Source organism: Aethalodelphis obliquidens, unplaced genomic scaffold (assembly GCF_003676395.1).
Source record: "Aethalodelphis obliquidens isolate GAN/ISIS:26980383/991018 unplaced genomic scaffold, ASM367639v1 scaffold51, whole genome shotgun sequence".
NCBI classification, from domain to species: domain Eukaryota; kingdom Metazoa; phylum Chordata; class Mammalia; order Artiodactyla; family Delphinidae; genus Aethalodelphis; species Aethalodelphis obliquidens.
The window spans coordinates 8,317,425-8,333,829 of NW_020837995.1; the positions used below are offsets into that span (position 1 = coordinate 8,317,425).

General features: G+C 52.0%; 1 protein-coding gene and 1 non-coding gene across 2 annotated transcripts; both read left to right on the forward strand.

Annotated features, from left to right (window-relative positions):
• Positions 1-2,731: 2,731 nt before the first annotated feature.
• Positions 2,732-16,077, forward strand: IVD (isovaleryl-CoA dehydrogenase). Its single transcript, XM_027083893.1, has 12 exons — positions 2,732-2,888; positions 4,684-4,773; positions 5,011-5,062; positions 6,622-6,791; positions 7,733-7,826; positions 8,031-8,167; positions 9,885-9,981; positions 11,301-11,394; positions 11,881-11,962; positions 13,022-13,126; positions 13,238-13,310; positions 14,312-16,077. Exons 1-12 carry the CDS (start codon positions 2,736-2,738, stop codon positions 14,443-14,445), a joined length of 1,281 nt encoding a protein of 426 aa, XP_026939694.1. The 5' UTR covers positions 2,732-2,735; the 3' UTR covers positions 14,446-16,077.
• Positions 4,208-4,280, forward strand: TRNAW-CCA (transfer RNA tryptophan (anticodon CCA)). Its single transcript has one exon. It is a non-coding gene; the product is annotated as a tRNA-Trp (tRNA).
• Positions 16,078-16,405: the final 328 nt, after the last annotated feature.

Here is a 16,405-nt window from a genome sequence, read left to right on the forward strand (position 1 = left end):
ATCAAACAGCTAGAATGGAGACATTTTAATTGGTACCTGGAAGCCTCAAAACGAGAGAATGATAAAATGGCTTCATTGTGAGAGACAAATCAGAAATTATCAGAAATGGTGACTAGATTAGAAAAGACCTCAGAAGTCATCACTGCTTCTCCTCCTCTCTCTCCTCCTTTGGCTCCTTCGTATCCTCTTCTTTCTGAGCTCCCCTATGCTGACCTCTCTGCTCTTCCACCTCTAATCTCAAAGGAAGAACTTGTTGAGTCTAAGGGAAAGGATAAAGACAGCCCTAAGGTAATAGCCACCCCCTTTAAGGAGAAACCTGCTCTTACCTATACACCCTTGGACTAGGACAGAACTTAAGGCCTTAACTAAGGAATTTCCAGATTGTTCACAGGATCCCTTGGGGTTTGCTAAACAATTTCATCTTACAGTAAGAACTTATGAGCCTGGATATTCAAACTTGTACCAGCTTGTACATTTACTAGTCCCTGAAAGTAAAGCAAAGGAATGGCTCCAAGAGATAAATTGGAAGGTGCCTATGGAAGATTTTCGCAAACATGAGGCTGCAGATCATCAGAAATGTAGAGAACTTGCCCACAATCTATATCAGGTTATTCCGAAAATCTTCTCCACCTGGGGGTGGGGGAACCTTTGATATGAAAGGCAGTGAGCTGAAGAAGAAAACATTTTGGTCTGGACAAGCTGACAGAGCCTGGCTTTTGTCTTAGCTGTGTTTGAGACCTTGGACTAATGAATGCGGCACTGTAAGAAGGAACACCAAGTGTTGTCATTAAATATGTAATCTCCTTTATTCCTCCTTGCAATGGGTAGTATTGTTTTCATTTAAAGATGATGAAAGGGGGGACTTCCCCTTGTGGTCCAGTGGTTAAGAATCTTCCTTCCAACGTAGGGGACTCCGGTTTGATCCCTGGTCGGGGAACTAAGATCCCACATCCCACAGGGCAACTAAGCCCGCTTGTGCCTCAACTAGAGAGCCCACGTGCTGCAAACTACAGAGCCCACGCACCCTGGAGCCCGAGTGCTGCAACCAGGGAGAAGCCCGAAGGCCACAACGAAAGATCCCGCGTGCCACAACTAAGACTCGACACAGCCAAAAATAAAATAAAATAAATAAATATTTAAAAATAAATAAATAAAGATGATGAAAGGGAATTCCCTGGTGGTCCAGTGGTTAGGACTGTGCACTCTTACTGCAGAGCACCCGATTCAATCCCTGGCGGCTTGGCCAAAAAAAAAAGGATGAAACAGAGTCTGAAAAGATCCAAGAAACTTGCTCGAAGTTCCACATCTAAGTAGCAGGATTGCAATGGTGTCCCTGGATTCAGGGCGCTAAACTACCTGAGATGAGTTCTTCAAGGGCATTGACCACCCCACAGAAAGGGAAATTAGCAAAGCAAGGAAGGGGATAGAAGCCGAATTCTATCAGCTCTCCTCTTTCCCCTCATATACCATTCTTCCTTTCCTGTCTCCCTGAAATGGAGCAGGACCCTGTGAGGCCCTCCTGTGTACAAATCCTTTCTGTGTCCCCGTTTATTGTTTGTAGGAAAGAGGCATCAGCCTCCTAGACCTTCCCTGAGTGCCAAAGGGCAGATTCAAACAGTTGCTAAATAGAAAAAAGAGGGAATGCAGAAACAAAGGAGGAGCTGTCAAGAAACTATAGTACAACAATAAAGCAGGGTCCTGGTTCCTCCAGAAACCAGGAATATACCTAACAATATCTTTGAGTTCTTCTGCTAGAACTAAGGCCCCACCTAGGTGGAAGATGGTAACTTCAGGCTGAGCACCAGATTCCTGAAACAGCAGCTTGTTACCCCACCACCAACCAATCAGAGGACAGTCTGCACTTAGTGGAAGATAAGGAAGACTCTGATAGCCCCTCCCCAAATGATTAACTGCGAATGGCTTTCCCCCTTTCTCCCTTTAAAAACTTTCATGGTGGAGCGGACTCTTCAGAGTTGGTTCTTTGACACGACTCTGCCTTCCCCCCAGGTTGCCTTCTGAATAAAGCAACCCGTCCTTTCCAGCCAACACTTGTCTTTCCACCAGGAAGCAGCTGAACCCGAGCAGCTGAGTTCGGTCCACCATCACCCCACCCCTGTTAAAAATAAGTCCTGACTCTTGTTCTTAGGTACATTAAATAATTTGGAAGACAGCAACTCCTTAACAACCCCTTTCCCATAAAACTCAATCAAACTCAACAAACCTTGTTACATAATAAAGCAAATTCACTGAGTTATAACCAACGTGTACCCTAGAGCAAGCGCTCTTTTCCCCGATTTGCTTTAACAATGTATTGCTAAGCAAGGGGCATTAGGGGCTTTTCCTTTTGCTTTTTTAACACTTGCTTTCCCACAGATGTTTGCAGGTAGGGACTGCTATTTTCAACGCAGGGGGAATACTTATCCTCAACTCAAAAAAGAAGACACTCTTCCTACTCGTCCACTTTAAAAAGACCCAAACTTGACATGACCCCTGCAGGTCCAGCTCCCCCAGCAAGCACACCAGCCTCGCGGGGCGTCGGTCCGCAGGCGGTCACCGCTGATTGGCTGGTGCAGTGGCCGGGGGAAGCGCGGCCTTCCTCGGACAGGGGAGGGTGATTGGCTGCTGGAGACCCACCCCCTCGCCGATTGGGTGGCGGAAGCGAAGCCGGGGATTGGTGGAGCGCCGTAGGACTCGCTCACAGCTGCTGGGGCTCAGGTTCCCAGGACAAGGCCGAGATGGCGACTGTAGCTTGGATACTGGGTCGACGCGTGGCGAGCTGGAGGCCGCGGCCGCCACTGCAGCCGCTCGCCGGCCTGATTACCCAGCGGGCCAACTCGCTGTTGCCCGTGGACGATGCAATCAATGGGCTAAGCGAGGAGCAGAAGCAGGTAGGGAGCCTGACCCCCCTCCCGGCCCATTTTCCGTGCTCGGTGGTCTCCCTGGCGCTCTTCTACCCAGCGCCCACCCAGCCGCGGCGTGTGATCCGGGGGCTGTAGGAGCGCCAGCGCGAGGGCGGCCGCGGGCCCCAGTCTCCCCTCTGTGGCGGAAGCAAGGCCCGGTTGCCGGAGTTAGACGAGGAGTCGAGGATAGGAACGCTCCTGGGAGACCGGGGATGGTGGGGCGGGGGGTGTTTTGGTGGAGGATTGGCAGGACTACCCGCGTGCGGCAAAAGGGCCCTCAATCTGTCTGAAGTCTTCTTACACCTCAATACTGTCTACGGCTGTGGTTCTCAAACCTGGTTAATCATCACCACGGAATCTTTCAAATAAACACCTTGGGGGTGGAGTTGAAATTCACAGTGTATATAATTCTTCAACCTATCGGGTCAAACCACAAAGTTGAAAAAAACTTGAAAGATGTTGTTACGAATGGGGCTGAACCAGAGCCATTCCTGGAGGAAGGAGACTGTTCACTTGGACACTGGCTTGGAGTTCCCGGGGAATGTGATTCTCCTGTGGCTCTAAGCAAGTGCCTGAGCTTGCCCAGAACCCCAAAGTCCACTTGTATTTACAGTCAGCAGACAGAGCTTTGAATCACCTCAGGCAGAAAGTGTTCAATCCTAGTTCTCAAACTTTCCTGCCAAAAGGAGTTTCTAATCTCTTTTGAATAATCCCTTTTACCCAAAGGCTCAGGGACAAAAAGGAGCCTGACACGTGCCAGGAACTGAAGGGGGCGTGGCTGGAGCACAGTGAGTGGGGGATGAGAAAGGTACTGGGGAAGGTTGGATAGGCTGCAGGGGTCACCTCACACGGGGCCTTCCAGTCCTGGGTAAGGAGTTTGTCTTAATTTTTTTTAAATGGTTAAAAAAAAAAAAGCATAGTTAATTTACAATGTGTTAGTTTCAGGTGTAGAACAAAGTGATTCAGTTATACATATACATATATAAGGAGTTTGTCTTTTTTTCTTTCTTGCGGAACGTCTTTTTTTTTTTCTTGCGGAACGCGGGCCTCTCACTGTTGTGGCCTCTCCCATTGCAGAGCACAGGCTCCGGACGCGCAGACTCAGCGGCCATGACGCACAGTAGCCGCTCCGTGGCATGTAGGATCTTCCCGGACCGGGGCACGAACCCGTGTCCCCTGAATCGGCAGGCGGACTCTCAACCATTGCGCCACCAAGGAAGCCCAGGAGTTTGTCTTTTAAGGACAGTGGAAAGCCATGGAATGATTTATGTAGGGGAGTGACATTTAAGAAATAATCTTCAGGGACTTCCCTGGTGGTCCAGTGGTTAAGACTCTGCACTCCAAATGCAGGGGACCCGGGTTTGATCCCTGGTCAGGGAACTAGATCCCACAGGCTACAACTAAAAAATCCCCTATGCTGCAGCCAAATAAATAAATAAATAAATAAGAAACCATCTAAATAAATAAATAAATAAAAGCCAAATAAATAAATAAAAGCCAAATAAATAAATAGAAGTAATCCAAATAAATAAATAAATAAAAGCCAAATAAATAAATAAAAGCCAAATAAATAAATAAATAAAAAGAAATAATCTTCAGAAAGAGAGGGAAGATCATCTCTGAGGAAGCATAAACTGGTGGGGCCTCTAAGTTTCAGTTTGATGCTCTTTGGTGAGGCTACTTGTGTCCCGTTTCCCTGAAGGTGTCCTCAGTAGTGGAGACGCTGTCCTCAGGGGCAATTATGTACCGTTTCAGCAGCATCTGTCCACATCTCTCCCTCTAGCTTCGTCAGACCATGGCTAAATTCCTTCAGGAGCATCTAGCACCCCATGCCCAGGAGATTGATCGGAGCAATGAGTTCAAGAACCTGCGAGTGAGTAGTGGGGCCCACTCTGAGGGGCACGGGGGGCAGACTGGGAGCTGGGCGGGGATGGCCTGGGAATTGTACTGCTGCCTGGCAGAGCTCTCATAGTCTTCTGGTAAATGAAAGCCCCCTAAGAATGCAGCCCCTTTCTGTGAAGCCCTTGGGTCTTGTTGTTCCAGATATGCCAGGCCCCCGTGACTGTCTGCTTTCTCACAACCCACTATACTCACTCCATTCTGTTGGCAGGAGTTTTGGAAGCAGCTGGGGAACCTGGGGGTCTTGGGTGTCACAGCCCCTGGTGAGTATGGTTTCTTTCCCTACAGAGAACTTGTCTTGCATGCCCTTTAAAACCATTCCCAAAAGAAGCAGGAAAGGAGGAGAAAGATCATACTCGGAGAAACCAGAGTCTCTTCCCACTTGGAGCTGAGAAAGTGCCCAGTGACTGTCAACCCAGAGAAGAGTAAACTCTTCTGTGTCTTTAGGCAGTGATGTTAACAAGGCAAAGAATTTAGGTCTGTGTGGTTCACTTGGGTCACCCAGTGCATGCTTAACAAGTTCCCCCAGGTGATCTGGGGAGTTTAGAAAACTCCAGATCAAGCAGTGGTCTGAGTACCTCAGTCTTACTGCCTCGCATAATCCCTAGGCTCTGCCCTACCAGTAGCATCGAGGCAGTACCACTCAGGACAGTGTGTTCCTATGGGGGACGCCTGTGTTCTCTGCCCACAGCTGGGCCCTAGAGCTCATCTGGAAGCAGACGGAGGTAGAGGGGAGAGGGATGCCTGTCTGAGCCTCCACAGTGAGGTGGCCAGATGATGTATTTAACAGGCTGTCCCTGGGCCTGTCCAGAGTCCCCTGTGGGTCTTGCTACTTGTTTCCAGGGGGAGAGGGCAGGGAGTTGGTGGGCTTTGTCTCAGATGTTGGCCTCTAGAGCAAAGGCCAGGCCTGGCTTGCGGTACCTTGTAAAGAGGTGAGCCTATGGCCTCGCCAGCCAAAGCCTGGACAGCCCACCCTACTTTGGCCTGTGTTCACTGGGCATTAGAGTAGTGGTGGACCGCAGTATTCTCTCCTTACATCCTCCCCTCACCACTTGGAGACAGTTCCTGGGATTTAAACTGATCGTACAAAGTTACATCATGAGTAATGATGTAACCACTTAAAAATTAATTTAGACTATCTTAACGTACAATAGTAGGGGGAAGGTTGCTGGGAACTCTCAAACAAGACTCTTTCTCCCCTTGTGTCTTGGGGGTTTATGAGCCCCCATAAAGAATATTCTTCTGAATCAGATGCTAGTTAATGGAAGAAAGAGGCAGTTAGGAATCAGATGAAAACCCTATCCAGGGACAACCTTGAAAAGAAAGCCAGATGTGAGTTCTGGTTTCCACATGGTGTCCTGGTAGCAGTTTCTAACGTTACCCGCCCGTGGGCTTTCCTTCCTGGAGTCGTGCGGGTTGGGCTAACCCTTCCCTAGAGCCAAGGACCGGCCTGACTTCTTGGTCAGAGTGAACATACACAGAGGGCCTTGCCAGGGTTTACCCAGACAGCAGGGCGGAGAGAGGGGAGGCTGGCACCAGGTAACCCAGCCTCTTTGATTTGATGTTTGGGATAAAGCAGGAGTTGCAATGACTGTTTTCTGAACCATGCCTCAGCTGACCAGAGGCAGCAGCAGGCAAAACCAATTCTGTGAGCTTGCAAGCAGGGTCCACAGCATCTGCCTGTTGACCTTGCTAGAGACAACTTGGAATAGGTGCTATAAGAGTGTTCCTCTACTGCAAATAAATGTAAGATTCCTCTCAGTGTCCTCATTTAACCGGGCTGCCTTTTCCACTCCCCTGCGCCCCCCACCCCGACCCCTAGTTCAGTATGGTGGCTCTGGCCTGGGCTACCTGGAACACGTGCTGGTGATGGAGGAGATATCCCGAGTCTCTGGAGCAGTGGGTCTCAGTTACGGTGCCCACTCCAACCTCTGCCTCAACCAAATTGTTCGTAATGGAAACGAGGCCCAGAAGGAGAAGTACCTCCCCAAGGTGAGGAAATGGGGATGGAGAAACACGCTGATCGCATGGTGCAACCACCAGCCATGAGGCTTCTCCCCCATTGGGGAGGGCTGGTCAGCCTTGCTTTCTGTAGCATGCTGCTGCCCTGAAACTGATAGGGGTAGGAAGGGGTCAGGGATTTGTTTTAAAATACTTCAGTCGGGGCTTCCCTGGTGGTGCAGTGGTTAAGAATACGCCTGTCAATGCAGAGGACACGGGTTAGAGCCCTGGTCCGAGAAGCTCCCACGTGCCGTGGAGCAGCTAAGCCCGTGCGCCACAACTACTGAGCCTGTGCTCTAGAGCCCGCGGGCCACAGCTACTGAAGCCTGCGTGCCTAGAGCCCATGCTCCGCAACAAGAGAAGCCACCGCAATGAGAAGCCCGCGCACTGCAACGAAGAGTAGCCCCCGTTCTCCGCAACTAGAGAAATCCCGCGCAGCAACGAAGGCCCAACTCAGCCAAAAATAAATTAAGAAAATAAAAAACTAAAATATGACACTAAAAAAAGAATAAAATACTTCAATCAAAAAAATTAAAAATAGGAACTTCCCTGGTGGTCCAGTGGTTAAGACTCCGTGCTTCCAATGCAGGGGGCGTGGGTTCCATTCCTGGTCGGGGACTCTCAAGCCGCATGGCACAGCCAAAAAATAAATTAAAAATAGGGCCAGAACACCTGAGTCAGGCACTGGACAACATTTACTGAGCATTTTAAGAAATGAAAGCCTAGGACTAGCTTCCCTTGCAAAGGGAATGGGCATAGAAGAGAAAGCTTCAGGCTTGTGGCTATGGGGCTTCTCTTCTAGGACTTTACCTATGCCCGGATCTGAAAGAAGTTGGAAGGGGTGTCATGTGACCAGGCAAGGCATGGTATCAGTGAGCCCCTGTAGGGTATTTCTGAAGTCATAACAAGGCCCTTTGGGGTTTTCCTTGCAGCTGATCAGCGGTGAATACGTCGGAGCCCTGGCCATGAGTGAGACAAATGCTGGCTCCGATGTTGTCTCCATGAAGCTGAAAGCAGAAAAGAAAGGTGAGGATCCCCTTGACTTGAGAGCTGGAGTGGGCAGAGGGACAGACCTTCGAGGTGAGGGAGCAGTGACTGGAGGTGGCCTCTGCTGGGTTTCTAGAAGCACTTGCCAGCTGGACAGCTTTTTGGTCAACAGAAGGTCTGGAGAACTGACTGGTTGAGACAGGCCCATACAGCTTATGCAAGTAGCCAACTTCCTGTCCTTAGGAGACCACTATGTCCTGAATGGCAACAAATTCTGGATCACCAATGGCCCTGATGCTGATGTCCTTATTGTCTATGCCAAGACAGATCTGGCTGCTGTGCCAGCTTCTCGGGGCATCACAGCCTTCATTGTGGAGAAGGTGAGTGTAGGGGAGTGTATGGCGGGCGGCTTTTATCTCCTGAAAGTGGCACCAGAGATGACCTCCCTCAGGTGATTGCAAAGACCATCAGGGTTGTGTGCTCTGCCAAGGCTCCCTCCTGGAATGGGGCTGAGGCGGGAGTGGAGACTGAAAGGAGGGTGGCCAAAAAGTGGAATTCAGGGAGGAGGGGTCAAGTCTGAGGACGGTGGAGCCATCCACAGAGCCGGGCTGTCCGGAGGTCCAGGAAGATGAGGACTGAAGGGAGGCCACCAGCTTTGACAATCAGGGTGTCACTGGTGGACTTGGAGAGAGCAGCCGCGGGAGCCCAAGGTATGAGTGAGGATGCAGGTGGAGACCGGAGACCGCACCTTCCAAGTCTTGTCAGTAAAAGCACAAGGGAGACCGCAGGAGTTAGAATGAAAAGTTGGGAGTTTCAGTTTGCTTTTAGGAATGGGAGAGAACTGAGCAAATTTTTTGGTAAAGAGAAAAGAAAATAGGAGAAGGAGAAAGTGAGATGCATGAGAGAGAGTGAGCAAAGCACAATGGTGAGTTGAGGGAGAAGAGGCACGGGTGGGGGATGGTGATGGTGATGGTGGAGGAACCATCTGCCTAATGGTCATGAAGTAGGAGGCCAGGGCCCCTGGGAGGGCGGGGGTACCATGGGGGCAGGGGAGTTGGTAGAGAGTTTCGTGAATGAGTGTTTTAAAGATTTGCAGTACCCTCCATAGGGAGAGGGAGAGAGTGTTTCGGAATGGGACTGGAGGATAAGAAAAGTGAGTAGCCCAAAGGGCGTGGCTGAGATGGGAACTCTCCAGGTTGAGTCACGCTGCTCTCATCTCCTAGAGGACAGGGAAGCAACACCTGGCAGTGCTCTGATGGGCATATGCCAACGCGTTCTGCATCTGATTAGTCCAGGTCCGAGCACACAGGTGGTTGAGTTGAACCCTGGGTGGGACTCCATTAGGTACAGGTGGCAGAGGAACAAGGGGGCAAAGGAATTGAGTGGGCTGGGGAGAGTGTCTTAGAAGTGATTTCCTGGGGCTTCCCTCATGGCACAGTGGTTGAGAATCCGCCTGCCGACGCAGGGGACACGGGCTTGAGCCCTGGTCCGGGAAGATCCCACATGCCGCAGAGCAACTAAGCCCATGTGCCACAGCTACTGAGCCTGCGCTCTAGAGCCCGCGAGCCACAACTACTGAGCCCGCGTGCTGCAACTACTGAAGCCCACGCACCTAGAGCCCGTGTTCTGCAACAAGAGAAGCCACAGCAATGAGAAGCCCACGCACCGCAACGAAGAGTAGCCCCCCTCGCCGCAACTAGAGAAAGCCTGTGCGCAGCAACAAAGACCCAACACAGCCAATAAAAATAAATTAAAATTTAAAAAAATCTTTAAAAAAAAAAAAAGAAGTGATTTCCCCCAAGGAAGGGAACCAAAGCCAGGAAGGGTCAGAAGGGCGCCAGGGATCTGGCATTTCACTGGGAAAGAACCGGTCTCCCGAGAACTGGGGAGAATGCAGCCAGCAGCAGGGGAGGCTGGGGTGGAGTGTCAGGGCAGCGCCTCCAGAAATGGGGTGGTTGCCTACAGAGTGAGTAGACGCTGGTGTATCAGGCAAACACAGGGACTTGATGGAAAGATGGTTACTTCCCAGGGGTTTCCCTTTTCTTGGCCCCCTTGGGGACTGCTCTGTAATCAGGGCCACCTTTTATTCCCATAAAGGGTATGCCAGGCTTCAGCACCTCCAAGAAGCTGGACAAGCTGGGGATGAGGGGCTCTAACACCTGTGAGCTAATCTTTGAGGACTGCGAGGTTCCTGGTGAGTCTCTGAGAACGAGGGAACCCCTGTCCTGACCCCATCACACGCTGAGAAAGCCCATCTCGGGCTTGGAGAACCTCACCATTGTTAGCTCACCCATGGTACGTGGCCAGACAGTGGGCCTGCCACTGTGCCCTTGCCCACTAGCCCATAGGTGTTGGTCTCAATCTGGACAGCTGTCCTTCCCGGCCAGAGCTCCTGCAGCTGTATGCCCTACTGTGGCTTCAGGGAAGGGTGGTGTTCCCTATGTGGACCACACACTGTGCCTGGGGCTGGTATTCCAGTATCTGGAGTAGAAAGGTAAGATCTACCCTTACCCACTCACGTCCTTCAGACGTCCTTGTATGTACATTTGCCTGTACAGCCTGTGTGAGGTGTTCATTAACAATGCTAAAAAAAACATCTAAATAAACTGATGGAAGCTGGACTCGGTGAAGGGAAGGCAGTTCAGTTTATAGGTATTTCTCCCCTGAAGTGTAAGTGCAAGTGTGCCACATCATGAGAGAACCAGCACGCCTGTCATGCGCTGATGAGACGGAGGGCACAGATTTGATCACCAGTTAGGATGGTTCTGTGTCTCAGCCATAAACCATCCCTCTGCCCCACGATCTGCCACCGGAGAAAAGTGTGCTTTAGTCATAAGGAGCATCTAGGGAGGGACGATCAGTGCAGAGCCTTCTTTGTCGGCAAGGAAAAAACTCCACTAGCATTAAAGACAGGTCAGTGGTGTCAACTCTTTGCACTCAGCTTCCTGCCCACACCTCCCCAGGCCATCCAGTGTCCTTGCTTCCTGGATGGGGAGGTGTTCAGCAGTTTCTATCACCAGCACTGAATGGCCCATCTCCTGGACAGGCTCTTCCATGGACCACCCAGGGGAGGGTGGAGGGTAGTATTAACCAGAGCAGACTCAACCTGGGGGAAAGAGTAATTCTCTGGTTCCTTTATGGGCACAAGTGTGTTAAAAAGAAAAATTGGGAGAGGTTGGATGACTTCTAGACCAAACTAGCTTTTCTTCTTTCCCATCCAAGGCAGCTCAAGAAGAGAAGGGAAGGATCTAAGGATTGGGCCTGTGTGTCTGGTCTTGGGGATGGTGTGTGTGTTGGGGGCAGGGTGAGGGGAGCATGTCCCCACTAGCAAACTCCACTTCTGACTGGAAGTGGTAAACTCCATCCTTTTCCTCTCCTGGAGCCCTAGTTGAAGGTCAGGTAACATATTTTAATGCCTTGTGAGAGAGCCATGTTACTAAACCCAGCAACTTTTCTAAAAGCGAGGAGGCTGTGGACAGCCCCCTTGCCCCTGACCAGCACTTTTCCCTGCAGCTGCCAATGTCCTGGGCCATCGAAGTAAGGGCGTCTACGTGCTGATGAGTGGGCTGGACCTGGAGCGGCTCGTGCTGGCCGGTGGGCCCCTCGGGTGAGTGTGAGGCTCCGGGCGGCGGGGAAGCTGGGCTCTTGTAGCCTCCTCAGCAGGTGGTGCTGCAGCCCTCCCCTTGGGGCCGATGGGAGCCTGTACCTTATCTCCTGGAGACAAAAAATTACCTTTCCTCTCATGTTTACTTTCTTTGCACTGAAGGCAAGTATCACTGGGTGACAGACACAAGGTCTGAGGAGCCACCCTGCTTAGTTACTCAGATGTGAAGCAAGACGCCTGAGCTCTAACCATCTACGAAGGGTCCCGCCACTCCGCCTGGTCTCAGGGGAAGGGGCACTGACTGCCGGGCAGTCAGTGCGGTGACTGAGCAGGGCTGACAAGGGTCCTCACGCTCCTTTTCTCCTCCCTGGGACGCCAGCTCCTTGTCTTGCTGGGTTGCCCCCCAGGCCTTTCCACACTAGCATTTGCCCCCCAACCAGCAATGGGGTAACAGCGAGGCCCCTCGCCAGTGTTCTCTCCTTCCCGCAGGATCATGCAGGCCATCCTCGACCACGCTATTCCCTACCTACACGTGAGAGAAGCCTTTGGCCAGAAGATCGGCCACTTCCAGGTGAGTGGAATGGTTTCGTTAAGATGTACTCTTTCGTTGGGTTCAGGTTTTCTTTAACAAATGAACAAATAGGGCACTTGCTGTGGGCATTTACTATCCTTCGTCAAAAAAATGAGTTTGAGGGACTTCCCTGGTGGCACAGTGGTTGGGAATCCGCCTGCCAGTGCAGGGGACATGGGTTCGAGCCCTGGTCTGGGAAGATCCCACATGCCGCGGAGCAACTAAGCCCGTGCGCCACAACTGCTGAGCCTGTGCTCTAGGGCCAATGAGCCACAGCTGCTGAAGCCCGCGTGCCACAACTACTGAAACCCCAGTGCCTAGAGCCCGTGCTCTGCAACGAGAGAAGCCACAGCAATGAGGAACCCGCACACCACAATGTAGAGTAGCACCCGCTCGCCCCCAACTAGAGAAAGCCCATGTGCAGCAACGAAGACCCAACACAGCCAAAAATAAATAATAAATAAACTTAAAAAAAAAAAAAATGAGTTTGAGGGAATGCCCTGGTGGTCCAGTGGTTGGGACTCCATGCTTCCACTGCAGGGGGCCCAGGCTCGATCCCTGGTTGGGGAACTAAGATCCCGCAAGCCTCAAGCCTCGTGGCATGGCCAAAAAAACAAAAAAATGAGCGAATGCTTGGGGCGCAGGCTTCCTCAGCATGCTACCTGGCTTTGAAAGCTGTCAGGCAGTTCACCTCATGTCACCTCCCTTCCTGTTTGAGATGAATGAATGAGGCATTGTAGGGTTGGAGGGTGAAGGGAGCAGATTGTGGGGAGGGAGTAGCATTTTGAGTCACACTTTCTGGGCTGCGGGACGGTCGGTAATGAGGGTCGTGTGAGTGGAGGGCCAGGTCCACAATGCAGCAGCTGCTCTCTGGCCTTAACTCCAGACCTGCTACCATGTCTGTCATCCTAAGCAAGTCCCACCACCTCCTCTCTGTACCCCGGGTCCCCATTCCTGGCTGTCAGGTTGCTACTGCTGACCTACTTTTGGTAACTAGGGAATGATTCTGAGAGGAGCGTGTCTCCACCACACTGACCTGTGGGCTTCCTTTGTGTGCAGTTGATGCAGGGGAAGATGGCAGACATGTACACCCGCCTCATGGCCTGTCGGCAGTACGTCTACAATGTCGCCAAGGCCTGTGATGAGGGCTACTGCACTGCCAAGGTAAGGGCTGGGCCCAGAGGAGAGCGCGCCGGGGCAGGGGTGGCTGCTGGGCCCCCTCCCCTCCATGTGGCCCCGGCGGGGGCCCTGCTGACACGGAACCTCCTCCCACAGGACTGCGCTGGGGTGATTCTTTACTCAGCCGAGTGCGCCACACAGGTAGCCCTGGACGGCATCCAGTGTTTGGGTGAGCGGCCCCCACTCCTCACCCTGTGCTTCAGCTGAGCTGCACCCTTAGGTTCCTCCTGCCCCAGTTACTGGGAGGACATGGAAAAGCAAAGAAGAAAACTGCCAGAGGCCACAGGTTGCTACTGTCTCCAGTAGTGCCCCCCTCTTACCCTCCCAGCCTCGTCCTATGGGCACTGGGGAGTGGGGAAGAGGAGATGCCTCAGAGGTGGAACAGCCTCACTTCAATGCCGCATAGTGGTTGAGAGCACAGGCTTGAGCCAGACGGCCTAGGTTCAAATCCTGGCTCTACCACTGACCAGCTTTGTGACTTGTGCAAATTACTTCACCTCTCTGGGCCTGGCCCCCAGTAAGTGCTATGCAGTAGTTTCTTGTCCCCCTTCTCCATGTTTGCCAGTGGTTCTCCCCTACCTTTGCCTGGCATCCTCAGCACTCTGAGTGGACTTCCGGCCTCCTGTCCACCCTCCCCACAATTAGGTAATCCCCACCCCATCCCTCTCACCACCTTTTTTTTTTTTTTTTTTAATTTATTTTTGGCTGTGTTGGGTCTTCGTTGCTGTGCGCGGGCTTTCTCTAGTTGCGGTGAGCGGGGGCTACTCTTCGTTGCAGTGCGCAGGCTTCTCATTGCGGTGGCTTCTCTTGTTGCAGAACACGGGCTCTAGGCGCATGGGCTTCACTAGTTGCAGCACACGGGCTCAGTAGTTGTGGCTTGCAGACTCTAGAGCGCAGGCTCAGTAGTTGTGGCGCATGGGCTTAGCTGCTCTGTGGCATGTGGATCTTCCCAGACCAGGGCTCGAACCCGTGTCCCCTGCATTGGCAGGCGGATTCTTAACCACTGCGCCACCAGGGAAACCTCTCATCACCTTTTGCTGCTTCTCTTCAATCAGTCTCTCCTCCTAGCCCATTTCTATGTATTTGATCTTCTGTTTGCTTTCCTCGCTTTGCCCACTGCCCATCACTTTTCCTGTTGTCCTTTCTTCTGTGCCCAAACCATGGCTGCAGGTGGCAATGGCTACATCAATGACTTCCCCATGGGCCGCTTTCTGAGAGATGCCAAGCTGTATGAGATCGGGGCTGGGACCAGTGAGGTGAGGCGGCTAGTCATCGGCAGAGCCTTCAACGCAGAATTCCACTGACTCCAAGACCCTTCATCCCCTTTCCCAGCACCTAGAGGCCTTTCTCTGGAAGGAGAGACGCGGCAGCTCTTCTCCAGGCAGGCCCTGCCCACCGGCCCAGGGAAAGTGTGCAGCGGCTTAACATGGACTCCTCAGGAAGCATGCTGGCTTTTCTGGGGCTCAGTGGGAGGGCTTTGGTGACTCTGCGCCCTTGCTCTCTAACTTCAAGCCTGATGCCCCACCCCCGCTCCCAGGGTGGGCACGTTTTTTCCTGGTGAGCCTCTGCCAGGGAACTCTCTGCTCAAGTACACAAGAAGCGTTGCCCCTCTCCTTCATTTGAACTTGGTAGCGTCTTTTCTTTCTGGGGAAAAATACCCCCCAAACCTAGCCTCTGTTTCTGCCAATTTCTAGAGGCATCAGCTCTCAGCAGCTTGTGAGTGGGCACCCCCTCTGCAGCAACCCCTCCATCCCTCATTCTTTAAGCTGAAATCCTACCACTGGGGTAGAGGTCTGGAAATAGGCATCTCAGAACACCTGTGCCACCCAGAGTCCACGGTGGGGCAGAGGTCAACGTGCTCGTGAAGGACGGGGCTCAATGCCTCCAGCACAACGCTGCCACCGCCACCATCCAGTCCTGGCCATGTGACAGCCCACAGCTGACTGGGCAGCAGGCCTGGGTTGGCTGGCTTAACTCCAGCCAAGGCTGCCTGCATACATTTCTCTGGACACCCTATGGCTAATTTTGTTACAACTGCACAGTGGCTGCTGCCATTTTGTATTAAACATTTCGTGAAGCAAACCCATCTGCTTCTAAACTGGTGTTTTGGGGGAGAAGCAGTCTACTTGCTACTGCCTTCTGTCTGGCTCCAGCCCTATGTCCTTGGAGAGTGGCTGGTCCGGGTCCTGCTTCTGGCCCTTCAGCCTGCTCATTGGTGATAGGGGACACAGGGGTGGAATCAGCCCTTAGGATAGAGGAGTTCTCAACCTCCCTTTTCCAGATCTCCCAGTGATTTTTTAAAGAATGGAGGGAGCGGTAAGAGTCTTGGAGCTAGAAGGAAGCTCGTAAGTTTCTGGAAAACATCCCCATGTTTAAGATCAAGACAATTTGATTTTCCCAAGGTCAGAACTGGAGCTAGAATCCAGATCAGCAGAAACAGGGGTTCTGGGAATGCCAGGCTGGGGCCCTACTACATGGCCGCCTGGATGGAGCACAGTGAGAGTGGGACAGTTTTGGGTTGTCCCACCCCATCTAATTCCCTAAAAGAGAACTGGTTTTCTTGGCCCTCAGCCCAGCAGCGCCTGTTCTGACTTTCGGTCCTGGCCTATAGCCAAGCTGTTCCCAGCCTGATGCTTGTGACAGGTGGAGCTAGCTCCTTACCAGCCCCAGCCCAGTCCTATCCTGAGGGGCTTGTGGCCCTGTCCCTTCACTTCCCCACCCTGCTCCCTACTACGTTGGAGATGAATGTGGCTAAAATGGTGGTCTTGCTGGTTATAAAGTGTAGCTGGAACGAACAGCCCGAAGACGTTCGGAATGGGATGCTTCATCCAGTCAGTGTGGGTAACAGAGCTCTGCCACCAACTTGGGGAGGATGATTATTCTCCCAATGCTATATGTGAAACAGAAATGTTATAAAATAAAGCCAAAAAAGTGTAGCCTGAGTCATGAATGATGGGAGAGCAGGGGGCACTGGTTCTTGGTATTTGGGGTTGTTATGTGCATTGTGCAACTCTGCAGTACCAGCTCCCAGCACCACTCCTTCCTGGGGCTGCCTCATTCCACTCCAGTTTTAGGCAGGTCATCATCAGCCCAGCTCCCCTGTTGACTACCATGCCATTCTTTGTTCTCCTACTGTTTGCCCCGTCGGATGGCAACAGAAGCTAAGAGAATGGTTTTCCAAGTGTGGTCTGGGCACACCCTTCATCAGAATTCAGCAACCTGTAAAAAACCCAGATTCCTGGATGGGCCCCAGACCTAATCACA

Excerpts from the sequence above, each read along its gene's own strand:
- IVD (XM_027083893.1), top strand. The coding sequence starts at position 2,736 with ATGGCGACTGTAGCTTGGATACTGGGTCGACGCGTGGCGAGCTGGAGG. Across the intron at positions 5,063-6,621 it reads CTTGGGTGTCACAGCCCCTG|TTCAGTATGGTGGCTCTGGC; the intron begins GTGAGTATGGTT and ends CCCGACCCCTAG. Across the intron at positions 6,792-7,732 it reads AGGAGAAGTACCTCCCCAAG|CTGATCAGCGGTGAATACGT; the intron begins GTGAGGAAATGG and ends TTTTCCTTGCAG.